General features: G+C 43.3%; 2 protein-coding genes across 4 annotated transcripts in view; one reads left to right on the forward strand and one right to left on the reverse strand.

Moving 5' to 3' along the window:
- Positions 1–9,890, reverse strand: part of PIGF (phosphatidylinositol glycan anchor biosynthesis class F) — a 36,824-nt gene extending 26,934 nt beyond the window's left edge. The window contains exons 1-4 of one of the 3 annotated variants that reach the window (XM_053383382.1): positions 9,538–9,890; positions 7,799–8,056; positions 6,026–6,117; positions 4,353–4,469 (exon numbers count right to left, since the gene is read on the reverse strand). In XM_053383382.1, coding sequence (XP_053239357.1) covers positions 4,353–4,469; positions 6,026–6,117; positions 7,799–8,056; positions 9,538–9,561 — 491 coding nt within the window. In that variant the 5' untranslated portion in view covers positions 9,562–9,890. The remainder of the gene's footprint in view (positions 1–4,352; positions 4,470–6,025; positions 6,118–7,798; positions 8,057–9,537) is intronic. The other 2 variants (XM_053383383.1, XM_053383384.1) reach the window with 2 other exon arrangements.
- Positions 9,891–10,031: 141 nt separating this feature from the next.
- Positions 10,032–16,282, forward strand: CRIPT (CXXC repeat containing interactor of PDZ3 domain). The gene is made up of 5 exons (XM_053383387.1): positions 10,032–10,165; positions 11,447–11,512; positions 12,535–12,589; positions 13,921–14,024; positions 14,122–16,282. Exons 1-5 carry the CDS (start codon positions 10,150–10,152, stop codon positions 14,184–14,186), a joined length of 306 nt encoding a protein of 101 aa, XP_053239362.1. The 5' UTR covers positions 10,032–10,149; the 3' UTR covers positions 14,187–16,282.
- The last annotated feature ends 806 nt before the right edge of the window (positions 16,283–17,088 follow it).

Consider the following 17,088-nt stretch of genomic DNA (forward strand, 5'->3'; position numbering starts at 1 on the left):
ACAGGGCTATCTTAAGCCCATGAATGTCAGTGTTTTGCTCTCAATACTTGGATGCAACCCACAATTTTTCATGTGCGAGAACATCAAAACACACACACACACACCAGACTGTGGTCAACAGCACAATTTCTGCAACTGCCTTCTAGAACTACCGTACACACTGACCCCCCCAACAGAACAAAGCAAGCGCCTGTTTAGCAGGAGACATGTCAATTGTCACTACTTGAAGATGCGTGAAATAAAAAGGACAACTATTTGTTGCCGCTATAGGAGGACTATAGCGAGTGTATTCTGTAGAGACGATTCAAGCGTAATAATATGTCACTGAACATATCTACCCAATCCAAACCAAAAGTACACAATAACACCATTTGCCATTATCTTCGGTTTTTCCAAAAGCGGTGCCGAATGACAGAGCTGAGCCATAGCAACATTGGGGGGGGGGGGGAGGGGGAAGGAGAAATCAGAAAGCAGTTGTTGTACTCCTTCTGTCACAGAAGAGCCTTCTGCTAGCGTTTCTTGAGATGACAGATGACTTGTTAACAAAAGCACTTGTTAACAGTGATTTTGACAGGACCAAACCACGTGTGAGGCGGGAGACAAGGGGAATATCTCCCCACTTTTCCATTACTCTAATGTAGCTGCCAGGCGGGGTAGTGCGGCGGGGAACCTCCAGATTTTATTACAACAGCTGTGTGAGCAGACAGAGATTTTTCCTTCTCCTCAGGCAGTTTGCCCAATCCAAAGCAAGCACTTCAAGGAGAGGTTGGGGGCGGGAGATCCATAGCAGGAGGAAAAGGTTAAGCAGCCAGTGATGGGAGTTTCCTAGAAAATTCTGAAGTGGAACATTTTCTGCAAAATTATCCCATGTAAATTTGCTTAGGGCAAATTTTCTTTCTTTTTCCAAAAAATTATTTATTTGGTTTTTCAGGTAAAAATTTTACAGTTACATATCAAACATAAATAATAAAAACAAGATTCCAAGGAAACTCCTGGGCTTCCATGCTCTCCTTTGTGAGTCCTATTATTAATACATCTTTTATGATGATCCAAATCTTTTACATCTCCATTGTGTCCAGAATCCACCATTAAACTACAAGTGATATTCCAATCCTACTAACGATTTTAACTGTTTACAATGGTCTTTAAGATAAGTTATAAATAAGGAAGACCAAAATTTTAATAAGGAATGGGGGAAATCGCTTAGGGCAAATTTTCAGCGTGAACTGGATTTTTTTCTGACGCCCTAGAGCAGCAGGGCAACAGGCCTGTGGGCCCCCCCTGTTGAACTGGGAGAGCAAGCTATGCCCACTTTCTCTACATGTGATGTCATATGCGGTATTAGGTGTAGGGCAGATGAAGACATTGCTAAGCTGAAAGGGGACTGGCAGGAGCCGCCAATCAGGTGACCAGTGGTGCCTGCAAAGCGCTGTCTGCCTGGCTTTTTAGAGACTCCGGCAGCCAGCTGATTGTCAGATTTTGTAGAGTGCTACACCCCAGGGCTTGGCAAGGCCTAACAATGAGTTGATTGTCAGCATCCTGTGGGTTGTGCCTTTGCCTGCAGAGTTTGATTTCAAAGTGTGGGGATGAAAGCCGGCCACCTGATGGCATTGTGATATCAGGCAATTGGCAAGTGGGTGGCTCCGCTCACTTGTCAAACATGGCTCACGCACAGTGTGGGGACATAAGGATCCGGCCCACTGGCAGCATACCCCACCCCCACCTCAGACGGAAAACTTCCCTGTTTTGCAAAGGCCTTCAGAACTCAGGAAGGAGGGATAAAAGAGGTTTGCAAGATAGGATTTCAAATTGTCTGGGGACAGGTTTTTATTGTATTTTTTGTCCTAAGCTACTGGAAAGTCTGATGGGGTCAATTTAAGCAGGGTGTAATTTAAAACAACAAGGACATCAACAACAAAACCCGGCACGCTCGTGTTCAGTCCCTCTTTCCACCTGATCAGCCATGCGACCAAAGCAGTCTGCAATCTTTTCTAAAAAAATTTCTTCCAGTCTCTTTTCCATGCCAATATTGAAACCCTATTCAAATGTAATAGATGGAATCCTTTAGCAAAATAATAACCTGTTATTTCCTTGTATTTGTAGCCTGCCTTACTTCCATCTTGAACCCCAAGGTGGCACAGATGTAGTTCCCAGGCAATAACCATTCAGGCAATAACCAGACCCAATAGACTTTTCAGACTGCATCAATTTACTCTCCACCCCCCCCCTTTCTTAAAGAGCACACAGCATCCAGAAAATAAAGCTAAACGTTCACCAAAAGTGTCAAAGGTAGGGGTGAGAACTGCTTTCTTGTTGCTGTTTGCCACTTTAAAAATAAGAAAGAGAGGTTGAAATCCCATGCTAAAGTGATACAGGGTCTGTCTATGTTTGCATCTCCCTATTAATAATAGAGGGACATGGGTGGCGCTGTGGGTTAAACCACAGAGCCTAGGACTTGCCGATCAGAAGGTTGGCGGTTCGAATCCCCGTGACGGGGTGAGCTCCTGTTGCTCGGTCCCTGCTCATGCCAACCTAGCAGTTCGAAAGCACATCAAGTGCAAGTAGATAAATAGGTATTGCTCCGGCGGGAAGGTAAATGGCGTTTCCGTGCGCTGCTCTGGTTCGCCAGAAGCGGCTTAGTCATGCTGGCCACATGACCCAGAAGCTGTACGCTGGCTCCCTCGGCCAATAAAGTGAGATGAGCGCCACAACCCCAGAGTCGGCCACGACTGGACCTAATGGTGAGGTCCCTTTACCTATTAACAATAGAATAAGCACAGGTACAAAATGAAGCAGACTTAATGGATCACATCTAAGGAGGAAAGGCTGTAGCTCAGCGGTAAAGTATCCGATTTGTATGCAGATGGTCCCAGGTTCAATCCTTGGCATCTCAAGGCAGGGCTGGGAGAAACCCTTGTCTGAAACCCTTGAGAGCTGCTGCCGGCTAGTGAAGACAATACTGAGCGAGATGAACCCCTAGTCTGACTTGGTATGTGGCAGGTTCCTATCAGAAATATCACTGATCGCAAGACTGTGACGTTCTGCCTGATTCAGCTCAATAGTAAGTCTAGCTTTCCAAAACGATGTGATAATTTTAGCAATAATTACAGTCCTTTCATGTTTTGGCCTTCAGGGATGCAAGGACTCCCTTTTATCCACGTCAATACACACACAGAAGAACGTAAAGGAAACAAGGCAAACTGTGAGAAAAGCAAGCTTGATCTCACACTTTTCGGTTTGATTCCAATCCTTGAATTTCTATTTAAATGTTTCAAGCTCCCCATCCCTGCTCAAAATGAGTTTTCAAACTAACATGCACCACATTTCTCCAGTTTTCCAAACAACAACAAAATCCAACAGTGGACATTTTAATAAATTTAGACACTGTTTTTACTAAACTACCACCCTTAGTGAATAATCTGCTGTGCCTTTTCCACGCGTTCACATGTGGTCCTTTCTTCAGAAGGTTATAATCATACGAGATTGCTTTGAGGATAATGATTGGGTGTTTAAGAGATGTTAGCTACACTCAGTTTGTTTTAATCTTAGTATTTAATTGGATTTAGTAGAGTTTCCTAAATATAAGAGAAATACACTAGTGGTAATGCAAAATTAGGAAACTGCTCATTGGTATTTAACTCCTGTGAAATTATTCAGAACGTATAAAGGCATTCCAAATCTTTGCTGGAAGTGTGAAAAATATGAAGGGAGATTTTACCATGCTTGGTGAACACATACAAAAGCTAAGAAATATTGGATACAAACAATACAGAAGATTTAAAAAGATTTCAACTGAAGCCAGAACATTTCCTTTTAGGACCATTGGATATACAATTAGAAAAGGATTATGGAAGATTATTTCATTAAATGATTACAGTGGTGAGACGTTTATATGCACAAAGATGGAAAGATTTATCATTACCTACTATGGGGGAATGGTTGCTGAATAGACTTGGCTGACATGGAGAAGTTAACATGTTTAGAGAAAAATCATTGTTGATATTTATTAATGACTGGAAACCCATTATGGAATTTTTGCACGAAAAAGAAAGTGAACTTGTGATATCTGGTTTGAGGATTGAAGAAAACACTGTTTTATAGAAAGTAGAATAGTTGGGGGTTACCTTGACGTGAATGTTTTGAATACTTTTTTTATATGGCTGACAATCAAAGAATCAGAAGCCCTATTTCCCCCCTTTCTCTTTCTTTATTTTTAATGAGATTGGCTTTTTATCTTTTTCTGTTACAAAAGATATGTTGTATTTGATATTAATCTTTGTATATCTTCTTTTAAGCTTTTATAAAATCTATTGGAGGAAATTAGCAAAATTAGGATACTGCATGCAACTTACCCATTTTTACTGAACACCCTGAGCCACATGTGGATGTTTGGCCCCAGCAAACACAAGCAGTGCAATGTAGTAAATGTGGACAGAAGAATTGCAAATAGGAAGGTCTCCAGTACTGACCTGGAAAAAAGGGAGGCAACAGCATATGGGTCAGTGAAGCTCTCTTCCAAGGTCTGCCTTGGCAAACTCAACAGAAAGTATCCTTCAATGTGGATTTCAATTTCCCTAAGTTCTGTAATAGAGAGAGGACCACACTCCATCGTGGACCACCTTCCAGGGACCATATGTGAGTAGTGATTGGGTCCAGAGCCAAAAGCAGACAGAGTAACAAATGTTTCTTTTACCTTTACACAGGAGGCTATAGACAAACACACATACATTCATCCATACAAGCAAGAGGCATCATCACCCACTCATAAGAACAGCCGTGCTGGATCAGGCCAAGGATCCACCTAGTCCAGCATCCTGTTCCCACAATGGTCAATGAGAGAATCTCAGCACAAGAGTATTCTGCTCTCCTTCAGTTTCCAGCAACTGGTATTCATAAGCATATTGCCTCTGCCAGTGGAGATGGAACATAACCATTATGGTTACTGTATTTTTCACCCCATAGGGCGCACCGGCCCATAGGGCGCACCTAGTTTTTTGGGGGGAGGGAATAAAGGGGGAAAAAATGATTTCCCCCCCAGGCGAGGGGCTGGGGCGGGGGAAGCCCGAGCTTTCCCCGACCCCAGAACAGGCAGCTCTCCGCAAGCCGTGGGAGCCCAGCGCAAAGTCGCGCCGGGCTCCCACGGCTTGCGGAGAGCTGTGCGAAGCTCGAAGCCTGGGGCGCGCTGAGCTCAACGCACCCTAGGCTTCGGGATGCAGGCAGCTCTCCACAAGCCGTGGGAGCGCAGCGCGAAGTCGCGCCGGGCTCCCACGGCTTGCGGAGAGCTGCGTGAAGCCCGGGGCGCGCTCCGCTTTGCGAACTCCCGCGGGCTCCCCAGGTTTGCGGATAGCTTCCTGAAGCCTGGAGAGCGAGAGGGGTCGGTGCGCACCGACCCCTTTTGCTCTCCAGGCTTCAGCGAAAGCCTGCATTCGCCCCATAGGATGCACACAGATTTCCCCTTCATTTTTGGAGGGGAAAAAGTGTGTCCTATAGGGCGAAAAATACGGTAGTTGCCACTGGTGGCCTCGTCCTCCATGCATTTGTCTAGTCCTTTTTTTTAGGCCTTCCAAGCTGGTGGCCAAATTCCATAGTCTAATGTTCTGTCTGAAGTACTTTTGTCCTGAATTTTCCAACATTCCGTTTCACTGGGTGTCCACAAAATTTAGTGTTATGAGAAGGGGCGCGCGAACCTTTCCTCTTATCCACTTTCTCCACACCAGGCATAATTTTGAACACCTCTATAATGTCGCCTTACTCCCCTATTTCCAAAACTAAGAAGTCCCAAACGCTGCAGCCTTTCCACCTAGGGGAGTTGCTCCATCCCCTTGACCATTTTGTTGGCATTTTTCTGAACCTTTCCAACTCCTTTTTAAGGAGAGGTGACCAGACCTGTACACAATACTCCAAGCAAACGCCTGGGTCTACTATGAAGCATGCAAACTTGGGCAGACCTGGGTCCAAATGACTCAATGCAGTACAGGACATTTGGCTTTGTAATTTATGATGTGTTTTACATAAAGCAACTTACTCTATCAGCGGCGCTCCATAAAGAACAATTATTCCATGAAATAGGATGCAAGACATGAAGAAGTATACACAGCATCTTAGAAACCTTGCCACCTTTGAAAGAAAGAAATTATTTATATAGTGCCCATGGCACACATGACACTTTATACAAGCAGGGGAGGACAGGTCCCTGCCCCAAGAAGTCTACAATCTAAAATTTGACACAGGGCACAACAACAGAGGAGGGAGAAGCAGGGGTAAACGATACCCAGCTGTTTCAGCTGCATGTGCTTAAGCCTTGTAGTATTACTGACATCTGGCTGCATTCAGCCAAGTTCTGCTCAGGTTAGATCCACTGAAATTAATGGGTGTGACTAACTTAGATTCAATAACTCCCAACAGGAACTTAGTTAGATGAGAACCTTTTCTGGGCACCACAATTTAAGAACGATATTGACAAGCCGAAACATGTTCAGAGGAGAGCGACCAAGATTATCAAGGGTCTGGAAACCAAGCCTTATGAGGAACAGTTGAGGGAGTTGGGTATGTTTCGCCTGGAAAAGAGGAGACTGAGAGGAGACATGAGAGTCACCTTCAGATATCGAAAGGGCTGCCACATGAAAGATGGAGCAAGCTTGTGTTCTCCTGCTCTGGAAGGTAGGACACAAACCAATGGATTCAAGCTACATGAAAGGAGATCCCAATGCAACATCAGGAAAAAATTTCTAACAATAAAAGCTGTTTGACAGTAGAACAGATTACCTTGGGAGGTTGTAGACTCTCCTTCCTTGGAGGTTTTTTAAGCAGAGATTGGATGACCATCTGTCATGGATGCTTTAGTTAAGATTCCTGCATTGCAGGGGGTTGGACTAGATCAGTGTTTCCCAACCTTGTGCCTCCAGCTGTTTTTGGACTACAATTCCCATCATCCCTTGCCACTGGTCTTGCTAGTCAGGGATGATGGGAGTTGTAGTTCAAAAACAGCTGGAGGCACAAGGTTGGGAAACACTGGACTAGATGACCCTTTGGGATCCATTCCAACTGTATGATTCTATGAAGATGCACAGCAACTACTTTTGTTCATTTTGCAAACAGGCATGTGCCAGTGAAGTCAAATGGAACACACATCAGCAAAAACCACACAGGAGATAATGGAAATTATTGAGATCAAACAGGGATTGGCCCTAGCCTTAGATCAGGCATAGGCAAACTCGGCCCTCCAGATGTTTTGGGACTACAATTCCCATCATCCCTGACCACTGCTCCTGTTAGCTAGGGATGATGGGAGTTGTAGTCCCAAAACATCTGGAGGGCCGAGTTTGCCTATGCCTGCCTTAGATCTATAACCTTTTTGATAAGTGAAAAGTCAAAGAACTCAACATGGGACATTATAAAGTAAAAAATCTCAAATATTATCACTGCAGTCCTAGATCTGAGATTAGGACCACGAAGCAAAGAGCCTTGTGTTGTCCTAACCTTGTCAGTGTCCTAACTTTGGGACTTCAAAGTGCCCAATCACCTGTCTGTCCATCTGTCAAATTTGGCCCATGAGCTTAGGCCTGCAAAGCCAAAAAGATTCCTCAGAGGTACTCAGTTCAAAATCTGATCTCAGCCATGAACTTATCAGGTAGCTGGAACTAAAGCTCTACTCTCCCATCTGGCATACCTTACAAGACTGTCTGAAGGACTGCAACAAAAAAATGTAGGAGATGCATATTTAAAAGACGTAAAAGGTACTAAGTGTTACTATTATCCGACATTCCAAACATCATGTTTTACCAAGATTAAAACTTACCTTATGGGCAAGTGAAGTTCTTCTATTAGATGGATTTGGTTTAAGAATGAAATATAACACTATATTTACAGTGCCGACACTTGCTGAACAGATGCATAACCAAGTCAGATGTGTTCCCAAGATGGAGAAGTTTTCCAAAAACAGAGAAGGAATGACAGTTGCTACAATAATGGAGAATATACAGATAACATTGGCAGACAGCAGTCTTTTTATTTCAGTTTCTTTCATGGTGCCTTTAGTCCTGTCTTCAATTTCCACCTGTTGAGAAGCAAATTAAGGTAGTTATAGTCTTGTACAAACAAACGGAAATTCTCTTTTTGCAATAAAACATGGCACCAAAAATGTTGCATCTCATCAAGGTTGCCCCTAAATATACAGGCATTTCTACAGGCACCTTTAGCTCAGATTTAGGTTCACACAAGAGTCCTGGAGATAGTGACAGTAGCAGCAACAGTAGATGAGAACCATACAAGGTGAAGGAAGGGCTAGGTAGAATAAAAGAAACTACATGCAGGATGAGGAAGAATAATAATCACAAAGGGCTACAGGCTCCACAAAGGAAAATTAGCTCTGTGGTCCCAGTTAAGCTGATTCACATGAAAAAGATCACAATGGTTCGAAATGATTGGTCACTTCTGCTTCTCAGACCCTGTTAAAAGAGTAGCTGCCAGAACAGTGACTCAACCCATCTCTGACCACCCTATGCTTTGGGGTGGATTAATTCCAACGCGCCTTTGCCTTGGGCAGGATTGGAGCAGACAACCACTTCGGATGCAGAGTCACAATAGAGTAGCTTGCTCTTAGGAGGATGCAAGTCACTGGTGCAGGCTATATGTATGCACATGTTAAGCATCATTATGCCCTGGTTTTCCATTGTTTTTATTTTGATTATATATTTTGTGGCTTTATATTTTGATTTTGTTCTGTGAACTGCCCCGAGACCTCTGGGTATAGGGCAGTAAGGAAAAGGTAAAGGGACCCCTGACCATTAGGTCCAGTCGTGGCCAACTCTGGGGTTGCGGCGCTCATCTCGCTTTATTGGCCGAGGGAGCCGCCGTACAGCTTCCGGTCATGTGGACAGCATGACTAAGCCGCTTCTGGTGAACCAGAGCAGCACATGGAAACGCCGTTTACCTTCCCGCCAGAGCGGTACCTATTTATCTACTTGCACTTTGACGTGCTTTCAAACTGCTAGGCTGGCAAGAGCAGGGACCGAGCAACGGGAGCTCACCCCATCACGGGGATTCGAACCACCGACCTTCTGACCTTCTGATCCTAGGCTCTGTAGTTTAACCCACAGCACCATCCGCGTCCCTATAGGGCAGCATATAAATTCAATAAATCATAATACTCCCCTTACAAAGACTCACCTGCACTACCAGGGGTTCCTTTTGGAAACTTATCAAGGGTTTTCCAACAAGGCAGAGGAACAAACAAGGAGACGCAAGCCTTCCTGGCAGTTCCTTCACTCCACCCTTCCCTTCACATACAACCGAAGGGAAGTAACTGGGTGTGTGCTTGGGCAAGCCTGGGCCGACCTTAATGACAACCTACTGGCGGATCCCTGGGTGATTTGCAGTTAGATCGGCAAGTCTTACAATTGAATTTTGACGTTAGTAAAAAAGTTGTCTGTAGAAAACAAAACACGACTCTCCTACTTGGCTGGCTTTGCGTCTCTGGCTGGTTTTTGGAATCGGAATCCTGCCCCTGTGTGTGGCGGCTCGGGGTGCATGACGTACCTGGACCTGTGCATGCAGGTTCATCCCAAGACACGGTTCCCAAATCCCGTGTTTCCCATTGGCAGCCCTTGGGATTCTAGCAGGAAGGGAAGCAAAGCCGGTCCTGCAAGCCTTGAGCTTGCCCACGTCTCTTCTCTAGGGAGGGAGCTGCGTAGAAGAGGCGAAGGGGGCTCGTCGCCGTCCACAACCCCGGAGACAGGGAACTGGGTTTCGGAGGAGAGGAGCCGGGGTGAGGGGGGGGTCGTCACCTGCGTCCGCCTTACCTGCCCGTCCCCTCAGGAGCCAGTGGGCGGGGCTTCGCAAAGACGGCCTTCCGTCACCAGGAAACGGGCTTCATCCTCCCCTTAAGACGCAGCCGGCAGCGCCAAGCGCCGCCCGTCGTGTTCTCTGTGGCGTCACAACAAGCGGCCCGCCCCCCTTGTCATCCATCTTGACCAATAGGCGTGCGAAAGGGAGGGAGGAAATGGGAGAGAGCGGCGGTTGAACCCGGAAGAGGAACTGCCGACGCTGAGGCGGCTGCCGGAAGTTGAAAGAACCCGACTCGGTTTGTTTTGGTGCCAGCTGACGGGGACGGCGCTTCTGTTCCGCAGGCTTCGTCGCGGGTGGTTCGCCATGGTGTGCGAGAAGTGTGAGTTTGTTCGGGGAGGGGGCTGAAGGAACGGTTGGGCGGCGGTTAGCGGAGAATGTGACGTCACGGGGGCGACGGTTTGAACGGCCGTTGTTTTGAACGGCGGAGCCTCCGCGCGAGAGACCCATAGAGCGACGCTTCTCAGAGAGATGGTATAAGGAGGCAGTTCTGGAGTCTTGTGTGCCCCTCCTCAAGGCATCGCCCTACAGAGGAGGAGGAGGAGGCGTCTCTGTATAAGTTACTGTTCTGGCTTTGCCTCCCTTCCAAACATAAGTTAGAGCCCTGCTGGATCAGGCCCTAAGGCAAGCATGTCTAAAGTCCGCTTCGGGGGCCTAATCCGGTCCCTGTGGCAGTTTATTTCCTGGGGTAAAATCCTTAAAAAACCCCAACAACTTCAACCCTAAAAAAATAAGCTCAACAGCTTCAATCCTAAAATAAGCTCAACAACTTTGGGGTAAAATCCTAAAAAAAAAAAAGTTAACAACTTCAATCCTAAAGAAAGGTCAGCAACTTTGGTCGGCCCTCAGGGCCCTTCACTTCATCAAATCTGGCCCTCTTTGAAAAAAGTTTGGACACTATTGCCCTAAGGCCTGCCTGCTCCAGTATCCCATCTATTTACGGAAGCCGACGTGCTTGGCCCTTTGCATCAGTAACTCATGCAGAACCACAAGTGGATTGGCTGCTGATGGGCAAGTGGTTTCTTAACTCGTTTACACACCGAAGCAAAACATTTTTGGGCTAAAGAGTGAGGTGTGCCTCCAACTTCTATTCAGTAAAAGCATGGGGTGGGGGTGGGGTAGGAGTTAACTGTGAAATCATGATGAGGTGCATCATGCTATTGGTGTTCTGAGAATTCATTGTTCATTTATTAGGCAGGCTGGATGAATTGACATCTAACATGCAAGGTTAAAGCTATCAGTGGCTACTAACAATGAGGTATGCCTCTGTATACCAGTTGATGGGGCACAGCAGTGGGACAGGGCTCTTGTTTTCATATCCCACTTCCATGGTAAATAGAGTGCTGAACTAGTTGGTTTTTGGTTGGATCTGGAAGGGTCCTTTGTAGGCCTGCATGAGCTTTGTTTATCAGCTATGGATGTCTACTTTTCAAAGGGAATTGTAATAGTAGTGGATTAATGGAATGACCTATACTGTATTACCCATGTTCAAATAGTTGAACTAATTTGAAGGTGGGCCTAATGAAATATGTGGTGTGTTCTCAAAATACTTCCAAAACATAGATTGGAATATCACAGCCTTTGCATTTCTGTTTTTCCATAGGTGAGAGAAAACTTGGTACTGTAATTACACCTGATACATGGAAAGATGGTGCAAGAAACACCACAGGTATTTCTAAATACTATCTAATCACTTCAGTAGATATTCTTTCTAACATTTATTGATAAGCAAACCTTGAAATGTGAGTAGATTACCTTCAAGGTGCATTGTTTTTTGCCATGTTATTTCAGATGCTTATATGCAAGTGTTTGTCTCATTTATGTTATGGTCCAGAGATGCAATTTGCTACAGATCTGTTATTTTGATGCAGGCAGGGTAACAAATAGAAAAAAAATGCCTCCCTCATTCACTCACACACCCCACACCTCTGTGAGCACTGCAGATTCCTTTCCACAATATATACTACTTGTTTTGGCTCTTTGGGCCAGGAGAGATGGCCCATATAGCTGCCAAGAGCAGTACAACGGTGTGCTTACAAACTGAGATAAGCAGTAGGGCTTGGGAGAGACAGCTGGTTTTGTGGTGAGGCTTAGGAAAGAGAGAGAAGGGGGTGGTAAGAAATGCAGTTATACAGTATAGGCAGTAGGAAATGGAGAAAAATGGGCAAGTGGGACATACGACTTGAAAGTTTTTTTACAGTATTTGGATGATTCTTTAAAGTTCTTTTTAGAACCTCCATCAATTTTCTCATTCATTGGGTATTACTCATTCACTCATGTTATTTTATCAACTCCAGTGGCTGGCTCAAAACAAGGGTAGGAAAACTCCTTGTTTTCCTGGAGAACCTCAACAGGAATCCTGGGTTTGGTACCAATAACCTGGGAGTTTTAAAAAATCTAACTGTTAAACTTTAATTGATTTAATTAGTTCAGTTATTCAAAGAACACTGAAGTACTAATCAGAACTAAATTTGCGAAATGTTCTGATTGAATCATCTGTATAAATGCAGCATATTTCTGTAAACATTGTACATCATATAGGAAAAACTGGGCAGCTTACACACATGTATTTCCCCCACCTCTTTTTTGGTTGTGTTCTTGGAAAATAAGGGATGTGTGAGCACGGGTCTTAATTTATAATAGTTTTGCAAATTATGTATATCAAGCAATAAACTTATTTGTTCTTTTTAGAAAGTGGTGGGAGAAAACTAAATGAAAACAAGGCATTGACATCAAAGAAGGCAAGGTAATGGAAGTATTATCATCATTACCCACTCTTCACATGCAGTTCCTAGAGCAGCTTGCAGAAATTAAAATTCAGAATGCAAACAGTTAAAACAAATTAGGGTCACAGAAATAGAGTGGGTCCAGAAAAGACACATATCAGTTGTCCAAAGGCCTGGGTAAGGAAGTGCATCTTCAAGACTTCCTTGAAACCTGCATAGTGAAGGTGCCAGATGCACCTTTGTGAGGAGGGAAAACAAAGACTTAGGGGCTGCCACAGAGAACGCCTTCTCTTGGGCCACCACTACCACCCAAATCTCAAAGGGAGCTGAAACTATCAAGAGGGCTTTCTTTGTTGATCATAACAGATAAGAGGATCTTGTCAGGAAGGTGGTTTTCAGATATTTGGGGCTTAATTTGTTTACTGCTTTAAAAACCTTGAATTGAGCCTGGAAACCAGCTGGCAACCATTGCAGCTGTTTTAAAAGATGGGCTTTGTGAGTTTTATAAGCATCCTTAGCCACTAATCTGGCTGCTGCATTTTAGCCCAGCTGAAGTTTCCAAGTCATTTTCAAGGGTAGCACCACATGGAGCACATTGCAATAATTCAGTCTTGAAGTTACCAGAGCATGGAGTACAATGGCCAAGTCATTTCTGTCTAAAAGGGGCTGTAGCTTTCCCCCCTTCCCTCTGCACACATACACATATCACCTTACTTTATGCCACCTTTGCAGCCAGCTATTATGACTGCCATTGCTTCCTCTTTGTGGGCTCCAGAGATGTAGCTAGAACATCTGCCAGAGCAGAGATGAAACAGATGAACGATGAAGGTGCCATGAGACTCTGGGGAAATGAAAGACGGATTGAGAAAGACCCATTGTGTCCTTTTTGTAACCAGTTTTCAATCTTTTCTTCTCTGCCTCATGGTCCTCCAATCTGGGGCGTGGCAGAAGTTAAATGCAGCATTAGCAGTTGACTTTTATATCTCAATTACATAGCACTTGACTTTCAAACCATTTTTCAGTATCAATTATGCAAAAAATCCTCTGGGCAGGTTTACCTGTTTTGTGCAAGCGGTGTGGTAAGAAACTTTTTGGAAAACATGTCAAGTATACCTACATAGTTTAAAGCTGTTGATGTGCAAACTAGTCTACATTTGATAAAGCTGAAGTGAAGAACTGCGTCTGATCAGCTTTGTAACTGGGAAGTTGCTTTTGAAGATTTTGTTATCAGCCAATTCTGTCTTCTCTCTTGTCTACCTTCCCCCAACCTCATCTGCTCCCAACTGTATGAAAGTATGTAGGAAAGCTTTCCATGAATAGGCAATTCAGTTACTTTTTTTTTTCTTCCTAGGTTTGATCCTTATGGTAAAAACAAATTTGCAGTATGCCGAATTTGCAAAAGTTCAGTTCATCAGCCAGGCTCCCACTACTGCCAGGGATGTGCATACAAAAAGGGTGAGACATTTGGCATCAATTCTTCTCTTGTTCAGTTGTTTTTGTACTTTTGGACTAAAAGAAAATGTTTCATTCTCACTGTTCTTCTCGTTAATAGGCATCTGCGCAATGTGCGGGAAGAAAGTGTTGGATACAAAAAACTACAAGCAAACATCCGTTTAATTATATACTACGAACTTTTTCTTGACCAGCTTTACTTTAAAAACAGTTATCAACGTTGGGGAAAAATGTAAAAGATGGCAGACACCGTCAGAATTTGCATGGACCTTTAGTTGCACTTTGTTAGCGCTGATTGTAAACCTGGATCAATGGTCCAATTCATACCTGTATAAATTTATAATAAGAAAACTGGTGTGTTGGCAACTTGATATGGTCACAATTGCCATTTGGCGTTTTGATCTACTGGTATTAATAGTGATCTGCTAGTGACGCTTAATGCTATAAATAGAAAAAAATGTTTCAATTCAACTCATTAGGCTAGTTTTGAGGAAAAACTAAAAAAAGCCAGCAGATCAACTTTTTTCTTCACCCCACTGCTATAACAAGAATTTATAGATTGCAAGTCTACCAGCAGAGGGATTGACGAAATAAAACTGGCATAAAATAATTTGTTTTTTAATGTAGGTTTACTTGCAAATGTATGAAATGTTGCACAACTTGGAACCCACCAAGCCAACCACTAGGTCTGTAAGCTTCCCGGTTTTGTTGCCTGCCTATAAGTGCAAAAACAAAATGTTCTCAAGAAGCTGACAGGTTAAAATACATGGTTGGTTGGCTTCATTCAACTAGGTGAGTCCAACATTCTTAGAACCTGGTATATAACAAGTGTGCTATCGTTGCCAGCATTATTTCCTTTAATCTGGTTTTGTTGGGGTGAAGCTTGAAGTTGAATGAAGAAACCTAGCATAAATTAGCCTTTAACTTCATGATTCAAAATTGGCGTTGGGGCATTATTTGTGCATGGATGAAAAATTGTATATAAAGTGTTTCCATTTTGTTGTGCTTAAAAAAAGAGGCGACTGCCATATAATCTTGGTTGAGGGTGGTATTAGGGTGTTCTTGTATGTTATTTTTGTTTCTTAGTGTGTTATTCTTTGATCTGTTTGATAGTTAATACATCCCTTGCATATTGGTGTTGCCATGCTGTAGAGAATAGAAGCAAAAATAATCCAGGATTTGATTCTGAAGGAGAAAAGCCACCTTGGTTTGGCTAGATGTGGCAGCAGGACATACCACTTGCCCTCTTGCCTGCCCATACTTTGGAGTTCGCTTCAGAGGCTATTCTCTGGGAGTCATCCACCTTCTGAGGTTAGAGGGGTGATGGCTGAAGAGAGGGCCTTTTCAGTAGTCTCACTCCAACTCTAGTATACAGTCACCAAGAAAGCTTGCCCTAGCACCTACTTTCAGTGCCAGGCAAATATATTTTCTTTTTCAAGGTTCTCAGCACCTTCTGCATATATATTTATTTTATCTTTCTGCTTTAATAATCCTTGAAATTTCAGTTCCTGGTTTAATTTCTGCTTGAGATGTAAATGTAAACGACAGAACTCAGATGGCAGAAGACTTGGACCAGATCCATGCAAACAAGTTTCAGAGCTCATGTGAAAGTTATTCTGTGGAGCCGGAACAGCAACTTATTTGTAAAATGTTTTCAAAATAAACACTTTGACCTGAATGCCATGTTGATTAGGGTACTTGGAATCAAAACAGTTAACTTGGATGATTATCAGTTATTTCATGGACAAGGTGCGTAAGTGCAGTGTGAACCACAACTTGCTATCTCAAACTTTGTCCTTCCTGGCTTGTAACACCTAGCAAGGAGAAATTGGCAGGCCTGGTGGACATGATAGTCAGTGCACTTTTTGTAGCAGGATTCATGTTGGTGTTCTCTGAAAGTCATCGGGCCCCTCAATAAAAAATCCTCCCCTGTCCCTGCTGATCTGGGCAAGACTATGTGGCGGGGGTTTATGATTAGAGATTCCTATGTCCCCCCTCCCTATTACTTTTGAAGGCTTTAAATATCTTTATTTTCTTATGCTTTTGGTGGTTGAATTTTGGTTCTTGCTGTCTACCGATTTCACTGGTTGTTCCATTATGTTGTTTTATTGATGAAACAGTTTGTACATTTTTATAAATTTATTTTAAAAATGTAACTGCAAGGCAACATTCCTAAACACTGGATTGAAGTGTTTCGGAGTTTAAATGATGTATTTGTAAAAAAATAAATGCTGGCCAAAAATGCTAAATGTGATTGTAAAGCAGTTTGTGAATTGTGTGAGTTTGTAGCTCCATCCAGTGGTCCAAACAAAATGGCTGCCACAGGTTCTCTGCTTGTACCCATGCAATGCTAGTAGGTTTTTTGTCCAAATTGTGCAAATATGCTTGCCATCCTTTCCTTTGCTCTTGGCACAGTTTCTTTGCCCTTCTTTACAAAGGCAATTCAAGGATTTCTTCACTGATTACGGTAGGTTAGTTTGTGCCCAGTGCTGACTCCAAAGCATACATTACTTGGACAAAAAACTACTATTATGATTCATTCAGTCTTAAATTTCTTGCATGGCATTAAGGGGTAATGCAGATACTAAAATACAAGGAAATACAGTACAATACGCAAACCTAAATATGAAGCATGTAATATGGCTATTTTTAATATTTTTGGTACAATAAAACTCTTCAATCTTTTCAGTACAATAATAGAGTTGGAATGCCAAACTATTACTTTGCATTATAAAGCATTTAATAAACCTAGTAGTAACACGACTTTTTCAGTTAGTATACATTTTAGCACCACTTTTACGCAGCTATTTTCTCTTACTAAATATAAAAATCAAACGATTAGTTAAGAGGAAAAGGAGATAGCCTCACACTGCTAGAGAGTTCAAAGTTTCTGCTGCTGGTGTGTGAATGGGCAGGTTCCCAATGTGTTCCTATACAAAGAGCAACTCAGACAACCTACAGGTCAGTGCAACCCTGTTTTCCTCCTAAACACCTGATTTAAGTGAACTCCTGTGTGTATACACAGTATGTATGACATAACAAAGGAATTTTCTTCAGGAAATGCCAG

This window comes from Podarcis raffonei, chromosome 3, assembly GCF_027172205.1.
Source record: "Podarcis raffonei isolate rPodRaf1 chromosome 3, rPodRaf1.pri, whole genome shotgun sequence".
Classification (NCBI taxonomy): domain Eukaryota; kingdom Metazoa; phylum Chordata; class Lepidosauria; order Squamata; family Lacertidae; genus Podarcis; species Podarcis raffonei.

What these genes read in the sequence shown, in the direction of transcription:
- CRIPT (XM_053383387.1), top strand. An exon ending in TGGTGCAAGAAACACCACAG is followed by an intron (nt 11,513 to 12,534) that starts GTATTTCTAAAT and finishes TGTTCTTTTTAG; the next exon opens with AAAGTGGTGGGAGAAAACTA. An exon ending in TTGACATCAAAGAAGGCAAG is followed by an intron (nt 12,590 to 13,920) that starts GTAATGGAAGTA and finishes TTTTCTTCCTAG; the next exon opens with GTTTGATCCTTATGGTAAAA.